Raw genomic sequence first — 23,831 nt, forward strand, 5'->3', positions numbered from 1 at the left:
ACTCACTGATCCGCTTTCACTATAAAAAAGTTATCAGATCCCAGGAAAAGTCAAGTCCCTAAGCCTGACTTTACTAACCCTACATCATAGTTTAAAAAAGTATGGCCTGTAGTTACAAAAAAATAATCTTGAGAGATTTATTGTTTTTCTCCTTTATTTTTATTCGTTACATTAAATTAACACACATTTTAATATCTTATTTTCATACTTTACACATGAGACCACAGCTTTACCGTCTACAATTTACTGACGTCAGTAAATGTCAAGAAATTGTTCGTCAGTAACATGTAAAAAATAACCTAAGAAATACTTTTACACAAAACATAATCACATTTACCATTACATTGAAAGTGTAATCTATTACTCTAGTCATAATTTAAGTATATTACAATTGCGGTAGGTGAATTCTTCAAAATGTACTTACTTTTGTTGAAAATACGTCGTTAGGAAAATGTAACTAAATTTTTTGCACAGCACACTACAGGACTTCTTCCATGTCTGGACGACGAACAAAATGGCGGCGCGTTAATGTGACCTTACTTTTCGTGACATGACCAGTTTTGCCAATGATTAGAGTTAGATTCCTCTTCTTTGTGATACAAGAAGTTGGTTAATTATGTCAATAAATCAGTGTCACGAAATTGTAACGATTGATAGGGACATTTTATAATATGTCATTCTTCGTTTATTTAAGGTGATTTAAATAGTTTAATCTATCAGATATAACACTTCAAACATTGCTTTTTAATTATGATAAAAAAAATAGGAAGTTTCATACAAAAATTCTGATAAAAATATTGGTTTTCATTGTCGTCCACATAGGGGACAATAAAAAAATGTATGGAGCTTTTTTTGTTACTTGATTTTCACATTAAATTTATGTAAGAATTTGAATCGCAATTCATTGCTTTTCATCAGAAATGATATGCAGTATGCTTAAGTTTAGTCTGTAAAACGTTAACAATGATTTATTTCAGTCGTAACCATATTTTTTTCGAAGATTTTTTAGGGGGACAAACATTTTGTCGTAATGTACAATTATTTTGAAAACGACCCAAATACCTTTTGTAGTTCTATTTTTTTAATTATTATTTTTTATTCAAGAAATCTCCTTCAAGAACTCCTCCAGACATGGATTCTCCAGTTGGTAGTGTAGGCAGTGATCTGCGGCGGCAAAATGAAGAGCTCCGTGCTCGCCTTGCTGGGGAGAGCGCGGATCACAAGCGGAGGCTCGATGCATACCGTCGTGCACAGCAGGGCCAAGCTGCGTTGGTTTCACGACTTCAAGCAAAAGTATGTAATAAAATTATTTGTTGTAGAAATAATTCATATTTCGAGTTTGATTATACCTATTCATTTTATTGGCTCCCGTTTTAGTGGTGGTTTCATAAAACATTACTTAAAAATATTGCATTGAAATCCGTTGCGTAGTTTTAAAGATCTAAGCTTAGACAAGCTTAGACAAGCTAAGAGACGGACAGACAGCGGGAAGTGACTTGTTCTAGTGGCTGGTTCACACTTTGATTAGTGTGAGTGCAGGTGATTAGTGCGAGTGCAGGTGTGTAGTGCGAGTAGTGTCCAATTGACTGCGAGTGCAGGTGATTAGTGCGAGTGCAGGCACGCTGCGAGTGAGGGGGAAGGGAGGGCGCGCGGGACGTGGCTACTCGCAGTCCACTCGCAAAAAAATAGAACACGCTTCTATTCACTTTACTACACAGCCTACTAAACACTCGCACTAAACAGTCGCTGTCCACACGTAGTACTACTCATCACCTGCACTCGCACTAATCAAAGTGTGAACCAGGGACTATGTAGTGATTTATTTATTTTTATTTATTTATAACACTTTACTATGCTAGTTATACAAATTACTTAAAACTAAAAATTATAGCTAAACTAGCACAGAGGGCGGCCTTATCACTAAAGAGTGATAAGGCCGCCGATTTATCTTTGTGTTGATTCAGTTTTTAAACGAAATTTCTTCCGTCAATGTCATTCTCATCTCTCACTTGTCTATATTTTTGTGCCAAAATTCAAAGCAAAATTCTACTTTGTTTACCTTACATATTTACAAATTACAATTCAAATTTATTGTAAAAGATGAAACAAATTGTCGAATACAGTGTAATTGAAAGCAATACAATGTTTCCTGCAAATAATATAAAAATCTCAACTCCAAATAAACACAGGTGCTGCAATACAAACAACGATGTGCAGAACTCGAGAACCAAATGCTTGAAACAACACCTCGGAGCGAAACGAGTTACCGACCATCTACTGGTAAAGCTATAGCACTGCCACCGCCGTCTCTGGCTACGTCTTCAAGTGATACTCGTAGGGATGAGCGTATTTCTGATTTGGAGACCGCACTCAAGAGATTAGATGAAGAGAAACGCAAGTAAGCAAATTTTATATTAAGTTATATATACCTTGTATGAGTTGTGGACATTTTTAAGCACACATGTATCATTTTAAGTTCTGTATTTATATTAAAATTAACTGGCTACTGAACCAATTAAACTAATGCATCAAGCATTTTCATATGAGGTGATCCATAGTATTTAATGTTTCTGTTATTTCGATTAAATAATTGCTGAAATGTTATGTATTAATTAATTTACTATGTTTTTTTAATTTCCATGTCAAAAATATTTCTACAAGAACAAAAACATTTCTTTATTTGTAAATAAATCAAAAGGGATTGTTTTGGAATAAATTAAATTTCTATGTGCCTTTCTATATATCACATTAAGTAACATGTAAATTTATATTTTTAACTTAATAATTAATTTAAAAATATAAAATTACTAGATGCGAAAAGCTGGTATCCCAAAACAACTTGCTCCGAGACCAACTGGAAGAGTCACATCAGCTGAACGAGGCTCTCACAAATGACTTGCAAAAGCTCACCAATGACTGGGAGGGACTGCGAGACGAAATGGCTATCAAGGAGGATGAGTGGAAGGATGAAGAACAGGTAAAGTATAAATAATGTACTAACACAACCAGAATAAACAATTTTTATATGAAAAATAATGAAAATGACTTAATAGAAAAAGAGAAGTCACCATGAAGTTAAAGCATATGCATTATTAATGTTGTTGGGTTTTAACTTTAAGCCTAAAAATTGGTTCTCTTTTGGAGATACACAATATATATTTTGTTCAATATCAATTACTCTATAAAATATATAATGTTATTTATTTTTGCAAATACTCAAACACATTTTCATTCATTGCAAAATTGTTCCATGTTCCATTGTCCATTTACATTTCTATGTTATTTTCATTGTTGTCACGTTTTTAGTCTTAGCTCAAACTCTCTCATTTATTCTTTCCACTCAATTTACAGGCCTTTAACGACTATTACTCCAACGAGCACAATCGTCTCCTCAATCTATGGCGTGAGGTGGTCTCTGTTAAACGATTCTTCTCTGAATTGCAAACTAACACTGAACGAGATCTGTACAAAGTGAAGAATGATATAGATTCCGCTGCCCGAGATTTAGTGGGGACGCTCAGTGGATACGCTATCACGGCGTATGCTAGTCATGGGAGCTCTAAGGTTATTGATTGAATCCATACTAATATTATAGATGCGAAAGTAACTCTGTCTGTCTGTTACTCAATCACGCCTAAACTACTGAACCAATTTTCATGAAATTTGGTATGGAGATATTTTGATACCCGAGAAAGGACATAGGCTACTTCTCATCCCGGGAAAAAGACGCAATCCCGGAAATCCCACGGGATCGGGATATATGCGGGTTTTTCCTTGAAAACGCGGGCGAAGCCGCGGGCGGAAAGCTAGTTAAAATATAAATTAATTGTTTATTATTTACTTATCTTGTGTACATTCGTTTATTTTCTGTAAATAGTTAATTAAATTGAAATATTGAGTTTGTGTAAGATACAATTTAAGCACGTCTCAATGAAAAAATTATATTTTTTGTAAATGTAAAAGTCAATAAACTACCAAATTTTATTTGTAGAAAATTATATGCTGCGTACTGAGGCATACATTGATAATCACTAATTATAAACAAATATTAAATTAAAAAATATCTCAAAATAATCTTCTTTATCTAATTTAGCCTGAAACTACCCAAGCACAATCTTCTACACCCATATCAGCAATCGAGAACCTTCGATCCGATTTACACACGGCAAATACACAACGAGACAATGCACTTTCTGAGTTGCGGGAAAGAGACGCACGTATACAGCGCCTGTTACAGGAGCTGCAGGGATTGGTGAGAATTTGAGCTTTATATTCTACGCAATAAGGTTCATATTTATAGTTCCTCGTATACAGCGACTGCTACAGGAGTTGCAGGGATTGGTGAGAATTTGAACTTTATGTTTGATGCCATAAGGTCCATATATATTTATAGTTGCCGTATGTGAGTTGCAGGGATTGGTTAGATTTGCACTTTATGTTCTATGCAATAAGGTTTAATATTACACAGCATGACACCACTCCAGGCCAAGTTGCGGGAACGAGACGTGAGTATACAGCGTCTGTTGCACGAGTTATAGGGGTTGGCGAAAATTGAGCTTTATGGTCTTCATGATAAGGTTCATATTTATGGTTGCCGATATACAGACATTGGTGCAGGAGCTGCAGGTATTGGTGAGAATTTATGCTTTATGTTCTATGCAATAAGGTTTATATTGATAGTCGTCGTGCAGGGATTGTTGAGATTTTGAGCTTTATAGTCTTTACAATAAGGTTCACATTGATACTTGTCCGCATACAGTGACTCTTGCACGATTTGTAAGGATTGGTAAGAATTTCAGCTTTATGTCGTACGTAATAAAGTTCATATTGATAGTTGCCGTATACAGCGTTTGGTGTACGAGTTACAAGGATTGGTGAGAATTAAGCTTTCATGCAATAAGGTTGATATTTAAAATATCATGTATACGAGCGCATAAATTAAAAAAAAAAAAACTAACCTTAGGATTTGTACTCGCAATATTATATGATTTATAGTTTATACATATTAACAGGAGGAGCGTTGCGAATGTGCAGAGGCGTTATGTTCAGAAGCGAATATAATGCGTTCTGCGTTAGAAGAAGTGGCTCGAGCATTGATACAGGACTCGGAAAGTGATGCAACACCCACACATATGTATTCCAGTGATAGGTATAGTTTTTTAGTGTTACCATATAAAAATATTAAGTTATTATTCGAGTGCATGTTTTCATTCTGTGACTAGATTTATAAATTTCAATAATTAAAAAATAAAAAAAATGAACGAAACACAATTAGATGTTGAAATGATGTATATTTTACTGTGTTATTTTAATTATTTGTAGAATTTAAAGTTTCTTAGACCTAAATTAAAATCCAATGAAACATTTCTTTACCTTACATTTGTGTACGTTTTAAACAAGACATGCCTTAATGGAAACAAAAAATACTACGAATAGGAGAAAATGAAAAGAATATTTATTTTATGGTTTATAATTCTTCTAAACATTAAATGCTTATTATATATTTACCAGATCTCCCAAACGAGGTGTACCCCAAGCAGCAAATGCCACAGCTTTTGCGGAAAGTACCATCTCAGCTCTGCAGGCCGCTTTGCACAAGTATCAGATACAAATACATGAGTTGCAGGTGAATATTAAAAAAAAAAAATTTTTATGAATCTTTAAAAAAAATTGTAGAAGTTTGTATGATCATTCATGAGTATGTATAATGATAGTCATCTTTTTAAATATTGTGATTTTACTTGCATAGCAAAATATGTACTAAATATAATGTATTTTTTACTATGTCTCCAACTCGAAGGACCAAAATGTAAAATATGAAATTAAAGTTTCATTTTGTGTGTTTATGAAAAATATGAATCTATCTACAGGTAAAACTGCAAAACACAAGGGAACAATTAATGACGTGTCGCAAACATTCCGATACAGCTGATAATACGCTCACTTCATTGGAGAACAAAGTACAGGATTTGCAAGGTGCTTTTATAGATATAACTATATTATTATGGTACTTATAAAGAGATAAAAACTTAACAGGGATTCTTTATTACAGTTATTAGTAACTTTTTGGCTGTCCCACTTGTAGTGGGATTGAGATATTTCACCGCGTTAAATACCTACTCAAACATTTATTCAATTACACTTCTTCGAGAAGCACTTTTGAATCGTTATAAAAATAGCCTATAACACTCTCTAGACTGCCAACCTATCTTCAGAGACAAGATTCATATGAAAAATGCGCTCCGTCAAACATAAAATACACGCCTTCGCATTTATAATATTAATAAGTATGAAACGAAACAATTCTAATCTAAATTAAATGATTTGTTTACAGGAAAGTTAGATCAAACGAACACAGATCTCAATCAAGTCGTGCAAGAGAAGGAATCTCTTCAGAAAACCGTAGAAGCGTTGCGGTGTGATAAGAACAACTTGGAAAGGAATAGAGTCGAAATTAACGCTATGGTGAGATGGATTTTTTTTATAGTTATATAAGTGACACTTCGTTAGTTTGAGAGTAAAATTTCAAGGTCGCGTCATTTCAATACCGTCACGTAGTAAAGAGACGATTTTAATAACTTTGAATCTTGCCGAAGATGTTTCACTTTTGACACGTGTGATCACACACGCTCTTTTTTATTAGGGTTCCGTAGCCAAAATGGCAAAAACGGAACCCTTATAGTTTCGTCATGTCCGTCTGTCCGTCTGTCCGTCTGTCCGTCTGTCACAGCCGATTTACTCGGAAACTATAAGTACTACAGTGATGAAATTTGATGGGAATATGTGTTGTATGAACCGCTACAAAAATATGACACTAAATAGTAAAAAAAAGAATTGGGGGTGGGGCCCCCCATACATGTAACTGAGGGATGAAATTTTTTTTTTCGATGTACATACCCGTGTGGGGTATCAATGGAAAGGTCTTTTAAAATGATATAAAGTTTTCTAAAAAACATTTTTCTTAAAGTGAACGGTTTTTGAGATATCAGCTCTCAAAGTCGTAAAAAGTATGTCCCCCCCCCTCTATTTTTATAACTACGGGGTATAAAATTCTAAAAAAAATAGAGGTGATGCATGCTAATTAACTCTTTCAACGATTTTTGGTTTGATCAAAGTATCTCTTATAGTTTTTGAGATAGGTTGATTTAACTGTAATTTATTATATTTGCTGCTACGGAACCCTTTGTGCGCGAGCCCGACTCGCACTTGGCCGGTTTTATTCTAACGAACCTTCATTAATACTTATAGGCAATTTCTCAATGTTTGGATAATAAGTTTCATGATGATTATTTATCAGTTAAAATGACTAATTAATTATTTTTGAAAATATATTTCGTAAAAATGTTCAAGTTAAAGTCGTTGAAAAAATTAAATGTTCTATTCAAGGTGGAGTCCCTAACATCGGATTACGAGAAACTGCAAAAGGTCAATCATCGCTTGGAGAAAACTATAGAAGCTTTGGAAGGAGAGAAGAGATCTCTCAACTCTGAAGTTGAGCATTTGCATAGAGAGCTGACCAGCAGGGACTCTGTTTTACGGTAATATACTAAATTTATCATCATCATCATCATTATCATCATCATCCTATATACGTTCCCACTGCTGGGACACGGGCCTCCTATGAGGGTACAGGCCATAATCCACCACATTGGCCAAGTTCTGGTTGGCGAATGTCACATGTCGTCGAACTTTTGATTCTTTGATATTTATTGTATGGTAAGAAATATTTGTAGGTATTTTACACGTTAATGATAAAAGAAAATTATTGCCAAATTATGGCTGCCCAGTAATAGAGTAAGGCAAATTTCAACTTTTGAAAGTCATTCAAAGGTAAATAAATTTGCTTTACTCTATTACTGGGCAACCTTAATTTTTCTATTGCTGTATTTATACAGATTTATCTAATTAAAATGTGTGTAATAAATTAAACTACTAAAAAAGATTTGGAAAATCCAATATTCCAATAATCCAAATCCAATACGCCTTATAATCGACTGGTCTACAATACAATTATTACAATATTGTATCTGTTTATGTATTATTATTATGTATTTTTTTCTGTAAATGAGAGTTTGTTTCTAAAATAAAAAAAAGACGTGTGGCACTCGGGGACTGCCGCGGTAAAGCTATTGCATGCTATGCCTTCAAGCCACACCTCCGCGCCCGTCCCCGTGGGGAGCGTGAAGTTTTTTCGTTATGGAATTTCTCGATTCGGTCCCCGCGCTCAAGTCCCGCGATAGAAGCTATGCAATAGCTTAATAAAATAAGAATAAAATAATATTACTTTCACAGTTCTGAAGAAGAACGTTCATCCCGTCTCCGATCGGACTTAGTGTCAACTCGTGAAGAGCTAAATAAAACTGCACTTGCAAGAGATCTGCTGGAACAACAGAAGTTGGAAGCGGACGCTATACTGTCGCAAATGGATAAGAACAGAAGTACGTACGGATTATTTTAACGTGGAAAAATAAGATACTAAAAATATTTAATACCTGACATAAATAAATAGTTAAAAAAAGGTAATACTAAAAGTGTTGAAAGTTTGAAACTATTTAATAGATTTCAATTCACTAGTTTTGAACATTTTTGCAGCATTGATGTAGTTAAGATTTTTTTGCGTAAAAGGTACCTGAATAAAACCAACGTTAAAAATATGTATATTTAAGATACAGGGGAAAAAAAGATAGCCTTTTAATTTAAGACCAATTGGCGCTGTGTGAAAATGTCGAAAAATGTTTAAAAAGTACACGTGACTGAAATAAAAAAAATGTGTGCGTGTACTAGTACACACGTAAGAAGTGAAACTTCTTTATGACCTTATTTTTAAAAAAATAATTTACTATATGCAACTTTACAGAAATACGTCGAATCACGCGTGGTAGGGATAAGAAAAAGATGGCGGGTAACGGAAAAATGTCACGCGTAACGAAAAATGTTACACTAAATTTTTTTCCAACCCCGATAAAGAATTTTCACTTCAATAAATAAATTAAAAAACTATAATTCTTTTTCTATGTATGTATGTACAATTATATAATCTAACTCCTCTTTTTATAAGGTGAGCTAGAAATAGAGCTGGAGCGCACGCTGCTCGAGCGAGGGGATTTGCAAGATCTTGTTGAGAAGCTGCAGAACTTAGTCCGGAATCTCGAGAGCGATAAGAAGAAGCTTATGGAAGATGTTAAACATGTTAGGAAGTTTTGATTGCTTTTTTGTTATATACTTTAGACATTGCTTTTGTTTGGAATAAAATTAAATCAGTAAATTATTTACGCACGGAAAATAACTCTATAATTAAAGATTTATTGTTTTTTTTTTTTTGCTTATCTTAGCGTAATTTATATTCGTCACACGCAATACATTCTGAAGTTTAATATTAATTATTCGTAACTTACCATAAATTATCGGATTTATTGTTTTTCTGATTAAAATGCAGAAGCCCTTATTATTGTCGTAGCCCTTAGTATTGTCGCTTAGAAATTAAACATTTAGTACATAAAACACAACCATAAAAATACATTTCTTACAGTTAGAAGACGAGAAATCATCTCTCTCCAACCAGTCATCAGAACAGCAGGGCGATCTGAACTCTCTGCGCAAAGAGTTACTCGCCGCAGAACAACATCGAATGGAGTTAGAGGCAGATAAAGCGAGTTTGTGCGAAAAGATCAAGTTCTTGGAAGGAGAGAGAGAGAAAGTAGAGATGGAGTTGCGACAAGTTGTTAGGTAAGTTGTTATAGTCAAGGATTTGTTGGGCGGGATATAAATGGTTTTGCAAAGTATTTGGAATGAGAAATCCTACTAATATTATTAATGCGAAAGTTTGTCAGGATGTGTGTGTGTGTTTGTTACTCTTTCACGCAAATACTACTGAACCGATTACAATGAAATTTAGCACACATATAGAGGGTAACTTAGATTAACACATAGGATAGGTTTTATCCCGGAAATCCCACGGGAACGGGAACTATGCAGGTTTTCCTTTAAAAACGCGGGCGAAGCCGCGGGCGGAAATCTAGTAATTTATAAAGGGTGGAAATCTAGTTTAATAGAAAATTTTCAAGACTATCATAGAGAACATTCATTTGACCCAACATGTAAACGTAAATTTTAAAGATCCTTTACCAATGGTACTTTCACTGTATTTGCAAATGTTTTTTCCTATTGAAAATAATACAACACAAACGCAATGCAAAAACACTTAATCAACAATACAAAAGTATTGTGAGTGTTTTTGCTCCATAAATATTTTTTTTATTAGCTTCTCTAATAATAATTCCAGAGAGCGTGGCGAGTTAAGTTCCCAACTAACAGCGATGGCGCGTAAGAAAGACGCGCTAAACGAAGAGATCATACGTTTGACACAACGGCTCGAACAAGCGCAAGAGATGATTGGTAGATTGAATCGCACTATAGAAGACCATGTTAAGGAAGGGGAGGAACGGCAGGTGGGAATATTATTTAATTTTAATTTAATTTATTTATTAAGTCAAGCATCAGGATTCAGGACTCATTTTGTTAGTAAGTAACAATTGATAACTTAAAAATTATGTTAGTAAAAATAATACAATTTAATACAAATTATTATGACTACTACTTATTATATTGTTGTTTTTAATATGCATAATAATTATGGTTGGTATATTAATGTGCTCAAATACGGCCGGTTTCAGCTTTTGGAGCTTGAATTTTTTTTAAGAATAGAAAAAAATCTATCATAGCGGAATTCGTACATATTTTTGCCGTATCGTGGCGAATTCTATACTTTTTAAACTTTTTAAATACAAAATAAAAACGTTATATACGTTTTAATGCTATGAAACTAAAAATTAAAAGCTTATGGACATGTTCTATGTATATATTTATTTCATGCGTATCTAACCCAAACAGTTAGATAAAAAGAAGTGCTTTAAATTTCCAGATTCTCATAGACAATCTAGACAAAGACAAGCAACACCTCCAAGAGCAATTAGCCAGCGTTCGTTCCGAGAAAGATGCGTTAGAAGCTGTGCTATTCGATACAGCTAATATGTTAGAGGATGCCGAAAATAGGAGGAGCAAGTTGGAACATGATTTGCAGGAAACTCTTGTACAGCAGGAAAACTTTAAAGGTAAGAATTGTAAAAAAACAGGGTTATTAATTTAGTATCTGTTTTACGCATATATTTGCATGCTTTATACAAAGCGAAACATGTTGAACAATTATCTCTTCACACCTCTCTGTACCATGTTTTTGGTAAATAAATGTTATTTTATTTTATTTTAATGTAAGATATTTTTGTTATGGTAAGATTTTAAATATAAGTAGATTTGAACCAGTCAAAATGTCGGTTTCATGTCGGAAAAAATGAATTCCGAAATCAATTTTCAATATTTAAATGCTGCAGATTGTATTCCAACAGAAAGATTATTGTTTATTTTTCCTAATTTTAAGAATTTTATTAATTTTCTGGTTTAAAAACTACAACTACACTGTTAAATACTATTTTTTTATTGTATAAATTATATTGTTTAAAATCACTTCAGGTCAAATAACCCGTCTGACTAAGGACCTAGAAAGCACAGAGAAGAAACTTCGAGAAACAAAGAGCAGTATGAGTCAGCAGTCCGGTAAGAAGGAGGCGGAGTACCAGCAAGTTATTACTAACTTGAATAGAACTACTACGGAAAATATTACTAAGCTAAAGGAGGAAAAGGTAATTATTTTTTGAAGTGAAACTTCTTTAGGCGCGTTGAGGGTAAAATTTCAAGGACATGGAGTAGGGCGACGATTTTCTTTTGAATCTTGCCAAAGAAGTTTCGCTTCTGACATGTGTGCTAGGCACGCACGCTTTTTTATCAATAATATTATCTTATTTACTTATCTCATCTTATTGAGTATTCAACATCCTTAACAACTTTATTAAATCCATTTTTTTCAGGAGCAATTACGCCAAGTGCTTGAACAGAAATTGAGTCAAACGATAGCAACACTAACGAGCGAGAAGGAAGTATTAGAAGCTAGTGCGAGGGAAAGAGAGAAGAAGCTACTCGCTATTAGAGATCAGCTGATATTGCAACATGATGAAGCGATGTTACGTGCTGAGAATGATAAGCAACAAGCTTTGCTTATGGGTAAGATTATCTTATATATAAAAATGAATCGCAAAATGTGTTGGTAAGCGCATAACTCGAGAACGGCTGAACCGATTTCGATAATTCTTTTTTTATTATATTCCTTGAAGTACGAGGATGGTTCTTATGTAGAGAAAACGTAAATATTATGTACCATGGGCGAAGCCGGGGCGGACCGCTAGTAATTAATATTATAAAGTTATGTTATCTTCTTCTTATATATAAAAATGAATCGCAAAATGTGTTGGTAAGCGCATAACTCGAGAACGGCTGAACCGATTTCGATAATTCTTTTTTTATTATATTCCTTGAAGTACGAGGATGGTTTTTACGTAGAGAAAACGTAAATATGTACCACGGGCGAAGCCGGGGCGGACCGCTAGTTTGATATAAGTTTTGTTTTTGGGTAAGACTTTACTTGTTTTCGGGTGTATTTTTTATATAGTTTGATATGGAAAGGGTTAATTTATTTTATATTGCAAGTGTGAAAGAAAGATAGCTAATAAGGTTTATGGTTATTTTTAATTAAATATCAGATTAACTAAAGTAACAAATCGTTTATTGTACATTGCACACAAAAATAGCAATTTACAAAAAGAAAAGTTTTATAACCAAAATACAATTTGGTAGCCTTATCGCTTATATGCGATCAGGTTATTGAAATCTCAGTTATATTTATTGCGCAGTACGCCTAATTATAAAAAGTAAAAATGTTTTTTTCGCATATCTTATCACATTTATATATATTTTTACATATTTTAAAGTGTGCCATTCACTTTAAGAATTCTTATTATTTGCCATTTTATACCGTAGAGTACAAGAAAAATCGTTTTCCTACGAATTTATTATCTGTACAAATTTCAGCACACCAAGAACACCAAGCGCTTATAGAGCGCTTAGAAGAAGCGAAACGCATTCTCGACTGTGAGCAGAACAAACTTGAGCGTTGTAAGCGAGACGCTCAAGCGAGGAGCGATCAAGATAGAAACCATATCAACCAGCTTAAAGATGACCTTGCTGCTTTGAAAACTAGACTGGAAGAGGCTAAGTTAGTATTTTAAATCTAGGGTCCTTTTATTATAAACTAGCTGCGCTCCGCGGTTTCACCCGCGCAGCTCCGCTCCTGTTGGTTTTAGTGTGATGATATATATGCATATAGCCTTCCTCGATGAATGGGCTATCTAACAAAGAATTTTATATCTCACAAATATGGAATAGTATCACAACTACATAGTACTTTAATTTGATAACTTAAACTACAGGGCAGCAGCAGAAGACGAATGTGCGAGATTCGAAAACCGAATCAAGGAATTGCATTTAGAAAAAGAAGCGATTAACCGCGAGTGCCAAGAGACACGTGCTCAGCTCTCATTGGCTGAGGACAAATATGACGCTGCGTATGCGCAGCTGCAGGATACTATACGCAAGTTGAAGGACTGTGAGTTTCTTGTATCCATTTTTTTAATGTTTGAATTTTTTTACGTACTAAATAAAAGCCTAAGCCTAATCTAATCGAAATTTTGTTATAATATACAGTTAGACCCTTGTTCCGGCACTTGTTTTAGCTAAATTAACAGACGTGAAATTATATGAGGTGATAATTTAACATTTTATTTTTTGACCACAATAGTATGAATTTTAAGCGCACTTAGGTACCTGAAAATGTAGGATACGACTCTCAATGCCTTTTTAGTTTTAAATAAAGCAGTACTAAACGAAAAGTCTGCCTAATAGACGCGTCTGCAGAGTTTTGCTTAGGATTTCTTCGCGTGATTGTGTCTTCATATAAATGTTTATAATATTTCAGTGGAGCACGAAACAGAGAGTTTGCGCAAAGAGCTCGGCGATACACGACGTCAGCTCAGCAACTGTACCGCGGAGCGTGATAAATACCACAGCGCGTGTACGGAACTACGTGAACATGTGAAGCGCGCAGAACTCGAGCGGAGAGATGCTGCGAGGGATAGAGACGAGGCCTATCATAAGATCGCTGGTGAGTGTGGAGGCGGATTAGCTTGGTGTAGCAAGTGGAAAGGCGGCATTAGATTGGAGTATTAAGGACATGGAGACGGCGGTAGGTCGGAGTGATAGGTGCAAGCGGCGGCACTGGTTTGGTGTGGCGAGTGGAGAGAGGCGGCACTAGATTGGAGTTGCGTGACGCGCGGCGGCACGAGCTTGGAGTAGCTAGTTTCTGTAGCATTACAATGATTCGAAATAAGTAGTGCTGCGCAACTGGAATACGTAGAAGGTGAGAATATGAGGTGGATGGAAGTGCTCAATTAAATTTTAATTGTGATTGACTTTCATATAATGTTAAAATTTTGATTTACATAAAAATAGTGGGCAAGTAATTTGCAAACTGAGATATGCGAGATGATGATGATAGCTTTTTAGCATCGTTTTCATCGACCTGGATATCTCTAAACATTTAAATGACTATTGAAATGTAAAAAGAACCAAACTTAATTACTCTACGACAAAAATATTAAATCCACCAAAAACAACAGGACTGGAAGAAACCCGTACTTCCCTCGAGCTCGAACTGACACGTATACAAACATTACTAAAGGAGTCGGAAAGCAGCGGGCAGCACGTGGACAGATCGCTGCGCACTGCGGAGGGGCAGTTGAAGCGGGAACGAGCTGCCTTGGAACAAGCACAGCATGATATTAAGGAGTTGCAGTCCAGGTGGGTAGTTTTATTTTTTGATATAAAAGGCAATTGTATTTTACCTGTTTCTGATTCAATTGGTTTCTTTTGTATATTTTTTTTCTGATATATTTTTTTTCATATCAAGAATTTTTAATGACCGTTTCGGGATTGAACTTTATTACTTAACTTTAAATTAACTTTGTATTTGTAGTTTTAATTTCTATAGAATACATTTAATATTTTAGGTTGACTACTTAGGAGATAAAGAAGAGTAAACAATTAATTTTGATACATGTAATTTGATACGTATATTATTGTTTGTCAAGTAAGAAAAGCACTTTGTTAGGTACTATTACATACATAACATGATGTATAAATATCACTTCAAAACCATTAAAAATATATCAGCGTTCACTTTTGATTCTGTTTTATTTCTACCTATTAACAACAGACTGCAGAACGAAAATGAAGAACGCGAACGCGTGTCTAACGAGGCGTGTACAGCGAAACGTCATGGCGCTGAGTTAGAAGCTTTATTGGGTGCTTCTCGGGCTGATCTAGCCGCTGTGAGACAGCGGGCTGCTGAACTTGAAGAGGCCTGTCGGGCGAGGGACCAGGTTTGTGTCAGCTGAAATATGTGTGTCAGCAATATTTGTTAGGGGTTAATTTTAATATGGTCGCGGAAGAATTCCAACCAATACCCGCGGCCCCATCATTAAAGCGGCTCGACGGTACACGGTGGGGTTTTAGTCGGTAAGAATCCGACATAACCCACGGCTCCTTCCCCGGGGGCCGTGGGTATCTTTGGAAGATTTCCCCACTTAAAAAAAGGGGTTAATTTTAATATGGGTATAGGATACATTTTATTGAAGTATCATCGTATTTGTTCTTTGTTTAGAATTCTTTAAACAAAAATTTCGACAATACAATAAACAATTTGCAGTGTAAGCATGGCTTGTCCTACTTTATAACTAGGCACGTCACTGAATCAATTGGTACAAAATAGTTGGAACATTAAAATATGCAGTAGAAAAGTATATCTATTTATCAGGAACTGGTGTTACGTCTGGAAGATTGTCGCTCGAAGGAACGGCGACTGGAAGAGCTCAAACACAACCTAGAAGTGTGTCTGGCGGACGCTACGCAACAAATACAGGAGCTCAAGGTTTGTGTTAATCACTATTATAGAAAATTCATGTTTACTTCGTTACAAGAAACCGGTAAATAATCTGACAATTGAAGAACGGCCATGTAAAAGGAGAATGTAATAATTTTAATGTTTTTTTTTTCATTTTTGTAGTCTTTTTTCTCCGGTCTGGTATACCGGGTCATCCAGATGTTGCAAAGTGAATATTAAAAAAAAGTCCTTAATTAAATAATAAATTGTATAATTTCTTGTTATACCCAGACCCGTCTAAACGCAAGCGAGGGCCGTTCCCGCGCAGTGGAAGCAGCACTAACCCAAAGTGAAGCAGCCCGCCGCGACGCAGACGCCCGCCTGTGCTCAGTAGCGCACGCTCTGCGCCGCGTGTGTGGAGTGCAGCCCGACGGGACGGTACAACACGCTGCCAGGAGACGGGTGGCCAGTCCGGCCAGGAGATACAGCCCGCATAGAGGTTGGTAGAGTCGTATTGGCTCTAGGTAGAGTCATTCATTTACGGTAGAGACAGTTCTAGCCCAAAGCAGGGTAGTCCGCCGTCATACAGCCGGACTGACACAGCCCGCATAGAGGTATGTAGAGACGTAGAGTCGATTTGGCTCAGGGTAGAGACGCTTAATTGTGGTAGAGTCGGCTTTAGCTCAGAGCGAGGCATCTATCGCTGTACAGCCGAGCTGCTCGCTGCGGCATGCGGAATCTACTCTATGAAGCTTTATAGTGGGTACACACGTACGTACATGCTCGATAAACTTGCTCGATCTCGAGCAAGTACGAACGTGTGTACCATGCAAGTCTCAAGACAAATGCTCGAAGCCAACCATTTCAATCCAACAACTTCGATTCGAGCAAGATTCAAACCTCCATAATTTTTGCTCGATGTTCGAAGCAATCTTGCTTGTACGTGTAGCTGCGACTTCGAGCATGTCAGTCGTGAGCGAGTGATTAATCGAAAAGGTTGTGCGTGCGCAGCTGAAATGTCGGACTATCGAGCGTTTACTCGTGATTTTGTGGAACAATTTATAAACATGTATCGAGAAGAAGAGTGTTTATGGAAAACAACGTTTAAAGAGTACAGCGACAAGGGTAAAAGAAACGCCGCATATGATCGTTTCATTTTATTATGCAAAACGGTGGAACCAAACATTGACAGAAATGGAGTGATAAAAAAAATTAACTCTCTAAGGGCATCTTGGAGGAGAGAGAAGAAAAAAATTTCCCACCAAACACAACAACGTATCGTCCATTGCTCGAAGAGTTTCAACGCACACTGAACATGATCTTCGCGCAAGCTTTTACGTGTAGACGCGAGTTCAAGCATGTCTGTGCTATAGCTTTGTTCGAAGAGACTTGCTCGACTAGCAAGTATGTACGTGTGTACCCACCATTAGGAACAGCCGTCCTAAAGTGAAAACAGTTTCAAGAGGTAGCATTAACTCTCCTGTCCGTTTTGCATGCGAGTGAAAATAATTAAAAATATTTACACCCACGAAACTAGCAATAAATAAAACCTTTGTAATTATTCTGTTGTGTATGGACATACTCACAAAAATTTGACATTGCGATGTAATTTATTTACCTTTCCAATAATATATATCTACTAGTCTGATTGATCTATTAACTGCTGTGCTGTATATAATAATAATACACACGACTCTCTTAAATGATAATAAAATGAATAACACATTATTTACTCAGCTCGCGAACATTCAGAGGATCGCAACGAGATCATTGACGTGGATCCTGAGATGATCAAGAAGGGAGTTCGCAATCTTATGCATGAAGTCTGTCAGATTGAGAGAGAAAGGGTACGTAACATATGTAATAATTTCTAAAACATTGTCTTTCACAAATATTACTTATTATAACCATTGAGATAATATTAATAGGAGACGACACCGCCTACATATGTTCCACTCAACATACGTCATGTGACGTATGTTGAGCGGTATTTTTTAATGGTTTTAAAGTGAAACGCATCAAACATGCCTTCGTGTGTGTTACGATATTGCACAAATAATACAAATAATACGGAAAAGTGCAAAGGAATAACTTTCATCGTTAAGTACCTAACTAAATAATAATTTTTAAAACTTAGTTAGAGCAAAAAAATGGCGCACAGATTTTGTTCGTGGTGTCTCCTCCATACGTAGTAATATTATCTCAATGATTATAACGCATTAATTTAATTTCAGGATGATTTCAAGACACAGATGAATGTGCTCAAGAAACAGCTTAAGGAAGTTACTGAACAACAAGGTATAAACGCGTATAGTGTTTCTTTTTAAAATATACATTGTTAGTTATTTTTAAATAAAATAATTTCTCGTGTACTTTCTTCCCACAACTATTACAGCATGTCAATAATGTTCCAAATCGATTTCCGGATTGTGGCAAATAATAAAATTCTTCGAGTTGTTTTATAATCGAATTAGATTTTCAACAATAATAATCTATTTAATTCAATATCAATTTTATGTAATATTTATATAATTTTTACATAAAACAGGTAAAGGGGAAGGAAAACTACAATCAGTGAGCACCAGTCTCCGCGGCGCTCAAGAGGAGAGATCTCGCTTGCAAGCTGCGTTGGGTCAAAGGGATGCCCAACTTAATGCACTAGTAAGTCAATATTTATTAATTTTATTAAGCTATTGCATAGCGGGCCTTGAGCGCGGGGACCGAATCCGGAAATTCCGTAACGAAAAAACCTCACGCTCCCCACTCCGACGGGCGCGGAGGTGTGGCTTGAAGGCATAGCATGCAATAGCTTTACCGCGGCAGTCCCCGAGTGCTACACGTCTTTTTTTATTTATTTAATTATTTATTGCACACACAAAAGAAATAGAGATACATAAAGAATAGATAAGGAAAATATGTACAAACGGTGGCCTTTTCGCTAGGTAGCGATCTCTTCCAGGCTACCGGATTTATATTAAATAGGTCTGTTTGTATTTTATTCTTGGAGTTGGTAATTTTTGTTTACATATTTTGTCGTCATACCCGATATATGATTTATTGGCTAGTTATAAGTTCTAAATGCGTTGTGTTTAGCTTATCTGCCTAAAAATTCATCGTAGACGTATCAGGAATAATCAGTATGCGGTAATATTTATTAATTATGTTTATGGTTTGGTTTATTAAAATTGTTTTCTCAACTAATTCATTATTCGATGAAGATTTATATGAGTATTCTGATAGAATGTCATGAAATGTTTGAGCGTTTAATAAAAATAGATTCCATAAATTGTCATAATATTTATAGTGGTATTCCTTATTTACTATTATTTACCAACTAAATGATAATCAAACTATTGCAGAATGAATCCGTGCAAACAAAGACAGTGGAAATTAGCAACTTGCGCGACAAGATTACCAGCTTAGAGGCAACGTTGAGTTCCATCACTGAAGAAAAAGTACAGAATGAGGTAATATTGCTTGATTAATTGAAAATAAAACCAGTTGTACTTATAATATTAATTTATTGAACATAAATTTAAATACTCGGATGGGTTTCATGCTTTTAACATAAATAATATTAAGAAAATAATTGCTATACTGCTGGCATATTATAACATGTGAAATATAAAGTGTTGTTTTTTTTTTCAGAATAAATCTGAAAATCTTCGTGGACAACTTGCAGAGCGGATACAGGAAGTGGCACAACTTCGGGAGGCCTTAGCTGCCGCGGAAGGTAAAGTCCATTTCAAGAAAGAAGTCCCGCAGACGCAGCGCTGTATGCGGTCGTAATAATGTTGGCAGGGTTAAATGTGGGGAAATCTGTGAGGGAAATTATGTATCGTTCATTTAATTTCATTTTATAAACTACTGCGACTCGAATATTTAGATAAAAAAATTGATATATGTTATGTATTGGCCGATCTCCCCATCTGTTAAATTAGTTCCATAATTGTCCGCGGGACTTCTTTCTTGAAATGGACTATATACTCTTATACTATTAGTGTGTTGTCGCTGTTCTAATGTTTTATCTATTAGACCACGCGCTTTGTGTAAAATTTTCAGTCAATTATCATTTTGTTTGAGCGTAACATACAGTGGTGGACGTTTAATTAGAAACACGTAACAGGATGAAGTAGTCATCAAATAGGTTTTGTCTTTGGAACACTCGAACCATGCTGTTTCTAATTTGTTGTCCAGACTGAATATACTCGGAAATCAGACTTCACTTAAAGTTGTTTAATTTTATTAATTTAAGCTAACGTTTGATTAAAATTAAGCAATTTCTTATAAAACTAGATAAACGGGTGTTCTATTACATATGAAATAATACTTAATCTCTAATACGTTAATACATAAATGTTAAATAAATTTGATGACTACTTCATCGTGTTACGTGTTTCTAATTAAACGTCCACCACTGTATGTATGGCTATATAGTATTTTACTCTTTTGACGACGCGGTTGGCGCAGTGGTAAAGTAACTGCCTACTGAGCCAACGGTCCCGGGTTCGATCCCCGGTCAGGGCAAATATTTGTGTGATGAACTCAATTATTTGTTCTTGGGTCTGGGTGTTATTATCTATATATATGTATTTATTAAATATTATATTTATCGTCGCCTAGTACCCACAACACAAGCCTTAATTATTGAGCTTACTGTGGGACTAGGTCGATTTGTGTAATAATGTCCTATAATATTTATTTATTATTTATTTACTCATTGTGTATCAGGTCGTGCATCCCGTTTGGACGTGCGTCGCGCGCAACTCGAAGGTGATGTGCAGCGCGCTGCCGTTGCAGCTAGAGACAGGGAGCAAGCGCTTAAGGTTACTAATTCTATAATATCTACAAATAATATAACCTCCTTTTTTTGAAGTTGGTTAAAAATCGTAGGAATCTCAAAACTGTACATTGAATATATTTTTAAAGAATACTTGGGGCGTGATCAATTGATACCGAAGCCAAAAATATAGATTTTAGAATTTTTGTCTGTTTGTCTGTATGTATGTCTGGATTAATCTCAAAAAGTACTGCATGTATTTATTTTAAATTTTGCATTAATATTACAAACAGTTCGGGTCAACATAATTATAGCCTATATTATATTGCTTAGACCAATAGCGTGATGATATGACCAGTGCAGTGATAGTGTAGTGGTAATTTATACATTTCAACACACTGATAACATTACATAGAAAATTAATAAATATCTGTAAAAGCCACAACAACAAAGAACTATATTTCACATTTGCCTATTTATTTCCAAACATTCCAGAAACTTCAAGATCGCTGCGAAGGCTACATGCGTACAATAGCCTCTCTAGAAGACAGGTGTACATCCCTCAAGGGAACAGTGGAACAATTATCCACGTCTCTACAAAAAGCTGCAGCCGCTGAAACAGATCTACGGGCTGAAGTCAGTAAGACGCAGAGGTTGTTGAACGAAGCTAAGAATAATGAAAATAACGCTATGGACAAGTTGAGGCAGATGCAGAAGAATATTGGTAAGTTGAAATTATTACAGGGATAACTTATAATTAGCATTTTAGGGTAGGACTAGTAGTATGGGGGTTGGATTGTCCGTGGCCGATAGTAAAAAGTTTTCAGTTTGACACATCAAAGAAATATTTTGCCCACGTTTTCAAAGGAAAACCCGCATAGTTCCCGTTCTTGTGGGATTTCCGGGATAAAACCTATCCTATGTGTTAATCCAAGTTACCCTCTTTGTGTGCTAAATTTCATTGTAATCGGTTCAGTAAAACTTGCGTGAAAGAGTAACAAACACACACACACACACACATCCTCACAAACTTTCGCATTTATAATATTAGTAGGATATGCTCAAGTTAGATTTTATAAGTTGCTTTTTTTAGTAGTTCTTATTTTCCAGTGTTTATCGATTTTGAATTCATATTTGTATATATGACTGTGTTAAAAACAAAGTAGGAATAAACAAAGCTTGGATTTTAGGTATTTCACTTCTACACAATGATTATTAATTGATGTTCTTAATTTAAATTATCTATCAGTTATTAATAAAACCTATATATTTGCAGCCAATTGTGAAAACGAGCGTCGCGTGTTAGCAGAGAAGTTGGAAAGCGCCAAAGTGGCCGCGAGTGAATATAAAAGATTGAACTGTCAACTGGAGGACCAAGTGCATCGTCTTACCAACCAGCTAGCTAACCTTGAAGCTCAGAAGTCAGTTTTATATATATTTTACTAACCGCTTCAATTTATAAATAAATTTTTATTTAGAACGATTTTTAATAAATTAAAGAAAACGTGTTTTTTTACTTATTTTCTAAAGCTTTGCATTTTAAAGACGGATAACGTTGAGAAACATGTGACGTAGAAAGAAATAATGATAATAAAAACGCCTATACGCCTAGTGTTTGTTTATCAACTAATTTAGCAATGTATAACCTAGGGTAATCTATAATAAGTAGGAGCGCAACGCCAACAAACTGTTTTACAGTTTGGCGAAAATTTGTTAAGGTTATATAGTGTTAATAAATGGTAAATTAATAAATAAAAAAAAATAAAATAAATTGGATGATCTTTCGCCTCTTATTCTAACGCGCTTTAGGGTGCTTTTCCACCAATGTGCGAGGATGTGTAGCGAGGAATGTGTTTGTAAATAACCAATAGTATCGCTTTAAACGCTTCAAACTAAATGAATCGATACTATTGGTTGTTTACATTATTTACACGCAGTTTTTAAGCTATTGCATAGCTATCGTGGGCCTTGAGCGCGGGGACCGAATCGAGAAATTCCGTAACGAAAACCTCATGCTCCCCACTCCGACGGGCGCGGTGGGGCTTGAAGGCATAGCATGCAATAGCTTTACCGCGGCAGTCCCCGAGTGCCACACGTCTTTTTTTAAATATCCATTATATGAAAGAAGTATGCATCACGTGTTCAGAATTTACTTATCTAATTCTAAAACTTTCAGAGCGGACCTAGAGTCACAATTACGCATGACAACATGGGATGGCAAGGAAAGCACCAATAGTACTGAGCTAGAGAGAGAGTTACACGCTCTACAGAGAGAGAGATCCGAGTTAAAAGCCAAAAATGACGCATTACAAGATACTATGAGGAAAATGGAGGCTGAAAGGAGAATGACTCGACCGGTGTTGAGGAGCAAGAGCCATGATAGGACTGATAAGTGCGTGTTTTACTCGGATTTGGATTCGGGTAAGTATTTTGTATAGTACTCGCAAAAGGTGCAAAAAGATTCTGAAAGCAGTTTGGATCGAGAGAGGTTGGAGAGAGATTGAAAGGAAATAATCTCGGTAAAGTAATAAGAGTGAGAATGTATATTATGATAGATTTGTGCGACACATATTTTCAACTCTATATGACATATAACAAAAAGTAAAGTAAAATATTAAAGGACTATATTTTTCCAAAGATTTAAATACTAAATGATTATTTATGATTTATTATGAAATCAATCACAAAAATAGTAATTTCGCAGTTTTATTTATGAAGTTACCATTGCCACCCTATGCCGCATTAATTTAGCAGATATAACAAGTTTCTTTTAATTAAATCATATAGGTGCCGATTCCTCAAAAGATTCCCGTATATACAAAGACTACAAAGATTACAAGGAAATACCGTGCAAGGACAAACCGTACGGTGCGGACTTCACTCTGCTCGAGTTGGAAAATAGAGAGCTAAGGATGAAGATACGGCGCTTGGAGAAGGAATTAGCTGATAAGGTAATTAGTGGAACTTCGTTTGGTAATTTTAAGAGAAGATTCAAATTTTTTAGGTAAATTACTGAAAAGTTTTATGTTTGTTTCTAAATTAGAAAAATGGCGGCCTAAATCCATCTCTTCACCGTTTTAATTGAGCGATAAGTTAACTTATATACAATTTCGTGGTAAATGTTAGTCATTTTTCTTGAGGGTTTCAGACAAAATAAATACATAACAA

At 35.4% G+C, this 23,831-nt stretch overlaps 1 protein-coding gene across 1 annotated transcript in view; it reads left to right on the forward strand.

Annotated features, from left to right (window-relative positions):
* The first annotated feature begins 2,189 nt into the window (after positions 1-2,189).
* Root (ciliary rootlet coiled-coil, rootletin) overlaps positions 2,190-23,831 on the forward strand; it is a 28,326-nt gene continuing 6,684 nt past the window's right edge. The window contains exons 1-33 of the mRNA XM_089695194.1: positions 2,190-2,398; positions 2,812-2,977; positions 3,352-3,564; positions 4,094-4,252; positions 5,013-5,149; positions 5,512-5,626; positions 5,871-5,976; positions 6,335-6,465; positions 7,387-7,538; positions 8,293-8,438; positions 9,059-9,189; positions 9,530-9,726; positions 10,283-10,448; positions 10,922-11,111; positions 11,527-11,696; positions 11,922-12,114; positions 12,979-13,162; positions 13,377-13,552; positions 13,922-14,107; positions 14,622-14,802; positions 15,218-15,383; positions 15,818-15,931; positions 16,175-16,382; positions 17,621-17,730; positions 18,118-18,181; positions 18,432-18,544; positions 19,243-19,350; positions 19,532-19,616; positions 20,615-20,709; positions 21,159-21,387; positions 21,940-22,084; positions 22,840-23,084; positions 23,451-23,614. Of these exons, the coding sequence (XP_089551320.1) occupies positions 2,232-2,398; positions 2,812-2,977; positions 3,352-3,564; positions 4,094-4,252; positions 5,013-5,149; positions 5,512-5,626; positions 5,871-5,976; positions 6,335-6,465; positions 7,387-7,538; positions 8,293-8,438; positions 9,059-9,189; positions 9,530-9,726; positions 10,283-10,448; positions 10,922-11,111; positions 11,527-11,696; positions 11,922-12,114; positions 12,979-13,162; positions 13,377-13,552; positions 13,922-14,107; positions 14,622-14,802; positions 15,218-15,383; positions 15,818-15,931; positions 16,175-16,382; positions 17,621-17,730; positions 18,118-18,181; positions 18,432-18,544; positions 19,243-19,350; positions 19,532-19,616; positions 20,615-20,709; positions 21,159-21,387; positions 21,940-22,084; positions 22,840-23,084; positions 23,451-23,614 (5,112 nt within the window). The 5' untranslated portion in view covers positions 2,190-2,231. The remainder of the gene's footprint in view (positions 2,399-2,811; positions 2,978-3,351; positions 3,565-4,093; positions 4,253-5,012; positions 5,150-5,511; positions 5,627-5,870; positions 5,977-6,334; positions 6,466-7,386; positions 7,539-8,292; positions 8,439-9,058; positions 9,190-9,529; positions 9,727-10,282; positions 10,449-10,921; positions 11,112-11,526; positions 11,697-11,921; positions 12,115-12,978; positions 13,163-13,376; positions 13,553-13,921; positions 14,108-14,621; positions 14,803-15,217; positions 15,384-15,817; positions 15,932-16,174; positions 16,383-17,620; positions 17,731-18,117; positions 18,182-18,431; positions 18,545-19,242; positions 19,351-19,531; positions 19,617-20,614; positions 20,710-21,158; positions 21,388-21,939; positions 22,085-22,839; positions 23,085-23,450; positions 23,615-23,831) is intronic.

Source organism: Colias philodice, chromosome 5 (assembly GCF_061535455.1).
Source record: "Colias philodice isolate Cphi_HAF_F1 chromosome 5, ilColPhil1 Martin Lab GWU primary, whole genome shotgun sequence".
Classification (NCBI taxonomy): domain Eukaryota; kingdom Metazoa; phylum Arthropoda; class Insecta; order Lepidoptera; family Pieridae; genus Colias; species Colias philodice.